Below are 6,000 nucleotides of genomic sequence, written 5' to 3'. Positions count from 1 at the left end.
GATTTCAATCGCCAGAAGAAAATCGAAACTGACTGCTCACCATCATTTCGGATGTCGGTGCCTTTTCCTAATACCTTTTCAGTAAAATGTTATGATCATCATGCGCTTCAGTTCTTATTTTACTATAGTACTCTCTATTGACGGTTATGTTCAGTTACATTATTAAAAGTATAATAGCTGCAGATGGATCACCCATTATATGCAATATATTAGTAGTCCTCCCACTCCATATTAATATATATTACAAAATACTTGTAAATATTTAAAAGAAGTAAAAATGTAATGACCTTGAATAACTCATATAACAAATTTCGTAGCAACATAATGGAGGGTATCATTCCAATATATTCAGTATTTAAGTAGTACCATACATAGTTACTTTTAAAAACTACCGTTACAGCTAACGTTGGAATAGTTGTGGATCCCACTCGCACATAGGAAAAATATTGTTAATTTCTATTATATGAGTATAATTTACAATTTAGTACAAACAATTACTTAGTGAACCAATCTAATTCCCTAATTTGTATTCATACATATTTAAAAATAAATAAAAGTCAATAAAGAAGAAACTAAATTTTTTTGATATGTTTTTCAAAATTATTTTTACTCTTTTTTAATAATATGTATAAGTATACAAGTTCACATAGTTTCTTAAAACATCCGCAAATGGTTAATGGGTATAGTTTGTTAATTTTGCTACCAAATATGCGGCGAGCACCTCCTACTCAAAGAAATTAAATGCTTTATTATTATACTTCAGCTGATAAAAATATAAAAACCGCACTATAATTTTTATTGGATAAAGTATGTTAAACCTCAGAATGGATTAAAGATATAAACAATTTATTTATAAATAATTCATTATTATTATTTGGGTTTATGAAGAACCAGCCAAAGGTCTCACATCGAGCACATTCGCTAAATTGTTTTATTGAAACTGGAGCGAAAAATACATTTATATACACCCGTCTGCAATACAATGCACGAAATTCATGAAATTCCGTTGGGTGACCGTTAATGAAACTGTATGTGTTTTTGAACATTATTATTTTAATTAATAATATTATTTGGATGTCCAAATCAAAGTAAATATAAATTGTTAAACCAAACACTATTTAGTCTACAATACCTCATAACAGAGAAATTAGTCAAATATATTCATTGCACCGCTCTGCATTCTACCTCAACAACTTATTTGCATATAACCAACTGTAGGCCCTCATTTACTGGTTTGATTTTACAACAGTGCACATATATTATACAACCATTTAGCGCAACTCTATATATCTTCCTCTAGCCACCATATAGTGAATAACATTATTTTCTTCCTTCCTTTTTTTAAATCGAATATAATTCAATTACTAAGCAAGATATTGGAATATGATTTTGGATTTAAATTTTTAAGAGTTTCTTAGATTCGGCCTTTCTTTATTACCTTAAATATGTATAAAAAAAACTAATTTAGTATAAATCCACTATTTTTGCATGAAATTAAAGGTTTCGTTTTGCGTATGGTCGTTAGAATTGTTCGATTTAGGTGAATCGAAATTGTTGGAAATTGGAAAGTAATTTTATAATGCCATTCTCATAAAAACCGCCTATTGATCAGGCGTTGTCTGATGGGACACAATTCCTATCCTATTATGACGATTAGATACTTACTTTAGACGGTCTAATTGTTGATAATACGGGTCCGAATTAAGCAGAATTAGGGGAGCAGCATAATATACATTTGACGCGTGCTCAAACCATATTGAGTCAAGAAATCACAAACCTATCGAAAATCTTTTTTAGTTCGAAATCTTATTTTTATAACGCCTTATTGCGTTATACAATGTCACTTGCACAACGCGAGATACAGAATGCTAAAACCATCTGCTGGAAAAATAATGGATTTATTTGTATGATTATGTTATTGTATATCATTCGAGATTTTAATTCTCCTTTTAGCAACTAACATTTCTTTTCACAGGGTTGTACATACAAGTACATGGTTTGTTACATCAATTTGATGACAACTGAATATTAATAGAACAATTAGATTCGGAAAATTACCGAAACTTCCCTAATTGCCCAATTAGGATTGTGTTTTAAACATGACACGAGTTTTAGTCGTATTTGACAGCAAATGTAGTTTTTGTGTGCCATTTTTGTCATAATAAATTTTTTTCATAATTCGTATATTTTAATTGCTAATGCATTTCATTAATTTTTTAGCACAGTCATCGAACCACAAACAACACTAACAACAATGTCTTTCGAGTACTGGCAAGTTTTTAGCTTTACACCTTTTCTTAACATCGAACCAATTACAGCTCCATATAAATAATATGTTGTCAAGGTGATTTATTTGCCAATAAGTTATATTATACGCAATAAACAATAATTCGTATCCTGTTTATTTATATAAACAAACCAAATAGTATAATATATTATAAAATACTCGTATGGTTAACCAGGTAACGGAAATTTTAGCGTCAGACAACTGTTGCACATTGTTGTCGCGGACTTGCCATAGCAACCTTTACATTAGTAAATACATATGTACGAGTATGTGCACTTGAAATCTAGCCAATCGAGTCGTATTGGTATATATGTAGTTTGTGAACAACCTTTGGAAATATTTATATTTACCCGCTTCCACATTTGCAACGCTAAAAATAGCAATTGGAATATATTTTTAGTCGCGCCGGCTGCTATTTTCTTCGACACGCGATGTGAATAAAGTTGTGGTAGGTCGAAATACAAAAGTTTTCAGCACAAAAGAGCAACGTTCACTTCTAAACTTGCTGTCCTTCGATGTGTTCGCGTGACTGAAGGCAATTAGGACACATTTTTCCTGTTTGTAACTGAATACCTGTTGAACTTTCCTACGATAATCAGTTGAGTTTATAATGGGACAAGTGTCGAGTGCTTAGATTACACATCTAATACTTTAGTTAGTAATTGAATTAGACAATATAGATTTGCAACTTGGAGGTCCTTTATCGTTTTGGAGCATGAATATATCAAAAAGAATTTTAACTTGTAAGCATAGAATTGATTTTGATCTCACACTTATCTTATTAGTTCGTACAGGCATTAAAGTATATAAAAATTTTATATAAATATACTTTTTGAGAGAAGCGACTTTTATCCTCAACCATTCATCCAACAAAATAAACTCAGTCAAATATCCGTTAAATTTAAATATATTTAACAGCTAGGAATTATAACAAAAATCCATAGCTTTATTTTGTTCGCAGACATTTTGTCGAAAATCTAATCTGTCACCTAGATACAGTCGGATCTACAAGCGTCTAACTTTCTTGGCACATACTCACCAAGAAATATTGACTATTTTCTCGATTATTTTGCCTTCATGTTTCCTGAAAATTATTAAGTAGCTGATCACTAGATAGGCCTACACTCTTTAACCAACATATACTACTCATATATTCTTTGCAAAAGGAGAGATTTGAGTGGATCGCGAAACTAACTATGAGGTGAGTTTTTTTCTCAGATCTTATTCCTTTTTTTCTAAAAAAATGGTAATAATATTGTTATGTCTATTCTTTATACGAATAGACGAATTTTAAGTTTATTTTAAGACTATTTGTTTTATAATATCTCAAAATTTGATATCAAAAGTATTTGTATAAAAAGTATGGTATGTTTGACCGTTTTGGAACGATTTTCATGATGTGATTGCATAACATCACAAAGTATAGTGGGTATTTCCAACAAAATTTCACGATGGGACCGAAAAAAACTTGTTAAGAAAAAAATAACCCAGTATATATAATATATAATCAAGTTAGTTTCAAATCCCCTCAAAGGCAAAAGCTTGCTATGTAGCAAGCGACATACTTAAATAAGTTGAATAACCGCTTAATAGATTTGCTCACGAAAACTTTACCCTATTATTTACTAACAAAAAGTAATATATATGTAATTATTATTTGTTTTTGTTTACTAACATTTGATAAAAATAAAATCAAGGTTAAAATCAAAATAATAGATATAGCGCTTGCGCTTTAAAGATTCCACCTAAAAGTAAAGGAAGATAATACTTACCATACATGAGTATAAGGAATATCACCTGTAGAATTTTATTTATTTAGTCAAAACAGTTGCACCATAATGAACAGTTGTCATAGCATTGCAACTGGTATATCCACAGGCTTCTATAAACGATTGTATACCAATAAACCATATAAAGTTTGGTAAATGTGATAGTACAAAATAATAAAGAGTTCTATAATCGGTAATTTTTAATTTTCAATTTCCCTGTATACACTCTGCAATAGGAACAAAAGCTTGACCAACTCAAAGAGGGTGTAAGCGTTAAACTATTATTGACATTGAACGAATGGGTCGCCACAGAAACCGCAAAATTCAATTATTACATAATTTGTACAAATTATAGTTATTTAGTTTTTGTGCTCAAAAAAAGTCTTTCCCGTATTACTTTCACACAAAAATTCAATGATTTTTATAAAAGCTAGGAAGTGGATGATGATAAATTTAGTCCACTGATTACCATCACTGTCACATTGTCTTACAATGTCTGCTACCTTGAAGTTTGTTATCATCAACGCAAATTTAATCCTCATCATCTTACGGGAGCTGGTCATGGTGCGGGCAATAATTGTAGAGCGCAATCAGCACGCTTACTACAAGCTACCCATAAGACCAATGGAATACTCGCAAGAATATCATATATTGCAGTGCCCCTTCCAAAATACCACAGCTATACCCACACCGGAGAATATGGAGATTTGCGTGATTGTTAACGCTTACAGAGAGGACGTGAAAAACGTGACTATTGCACGAACAGCAAAAACTCCATTACATACAAAAGTTAAATACCAAATGACACGTAGATATCGAGAGAATCCCAAGCGGTTAAGGAAAATACGAAAGATACACCCGTATATGATAGTAATTAGGCCGATACGAATGAGAGCCGAAACAAGTTGCGCCTTGATAGCCAAATCTTTGGCTCAACAACAATCCCCCTCGTATCAAGAACATTTGGGAATTGTGAAGAAGGACAATAGTCGTACGCTTGAGCATAAAATAGCGTTGGATGGACAAAATCCGACCGATCAACGAATGCTCGATACAAAGCTGGGTCATGTTTTCGCAAAAGTCACGCCAATTGCAGAGAATGCGAGCGAGGAAGAAAATACTGAAGCAAACGATCGCAGAAAAGAGGATGAGGATGCCATTAAAAATGACGAGGTCAGCTCGAAAGAATTGTCCGACGAAGAATACCCTGATTATGACACTCGTATGCTAGACAATAAGAGCGTGCCGGAAAACTCGGTGTTAAGATATCTTGGTGCTCAGGCGGCTATCAAAAAACTAAGTCAAAAATACAAAACAGATAAACCTCCGGGTGAGCATACTGAAAAGTTTTTTAAGGAATCTAATAATTATCAAGCTGGTGAAAAAGTGCACGGCTTTCAAAACTATTATCATAGGGATGAGATTTTCAATGATCACATTTTTTATGATGATCTTCAGCAACATGGACACTACAATGATCGTGGACGAAGACATGAAAGCAACTGAAATGTAATACTGTTTTAGGATATGTTCGAAACTAAAATAAAATAAAAAATAATCTTTAAAATAGAGCAAAAAGGACATAAATAAAAATAACATATTTTTCAGCTTATTAAACCCTTGTTCTAATGACTAAGTTCATGTAATGAAACTTGGTTGGGTAACGATATACTTTTGGAAAATGGTCAACAATTTTCGCAGTAACAACAAAGCGAAAGAGCTCGCCAAACAGTGAATTTGTGGAAGTAGTTCTACAAAAATTAGGCCCTGGTATCAGTCCAAAGGCGACGAGTGTTCAAGACACATAGTAGGAGGAGTGGAAAAAGCAGATGTAAAGATAGAACGGCTACTTGAACATGCGAACCGTTTCAGAGAAAAAGACGACTTCATAACCGCGATATACATAGTTAATCCAATTCCTGACGACTGAATGATAAGCGTCGC

At 32.4% G+C, this 6,000-nt stretch overlaps 1 protein-coding gene across 1 annotated transcript; it reads left to right on the top strand.

Annotated features, from left to right (window-relative positions):
- Window positions 1–4,440: 4,440 nt before the first annotated feature.
- On the top strand, window positions 4,441–5,629 carry LOC106617049 (uncharacterized). Its single transcript, XM_014234023.3, has one exon. The coding sequence runs from the start codon at window positions 4,549–4,551 to the stop codon at window positions 5,560–5,562; it is 1,014 nt and encodes a 337-aa protein (XP_014089498.2). The 5' UTR covers window positions 4,441–4,548; the 3' UTR covers window positions 5,563–5,629.
- The last annotated feature ends 371 nt before the right edge of the window (window positions 5,630–6,000 follow it).

Source organism: Bactrocera oleae, chromosome 2 (genome assembly GCF_042242935.1).
Source record: "Bactrocera oleae isolate idBacOlea1 chromosome 2, idBacOlea1, whole genome shotgun sequence".
In the NCBI taxonomy this organism is placed as follows: Eukaryota; Metazoa; Arthropoda; class Insecta; order Diptera; family Tephritidae; genus Bactrocera; species Bactrocera oleae.
This window is presented reverse-complemented; position numbering and strand designations above follow the sequence as displayed.

Bases quoted from the DNA above. Each gene is read 5' to 3' on its own strand.
- LOC106617049 (XM_014234023.3), top strand. From the start codon at position 4,549: ATGTCTGCTACCTTGAAGTTTGTTATCATCAACGCAAATTTAATCCTC.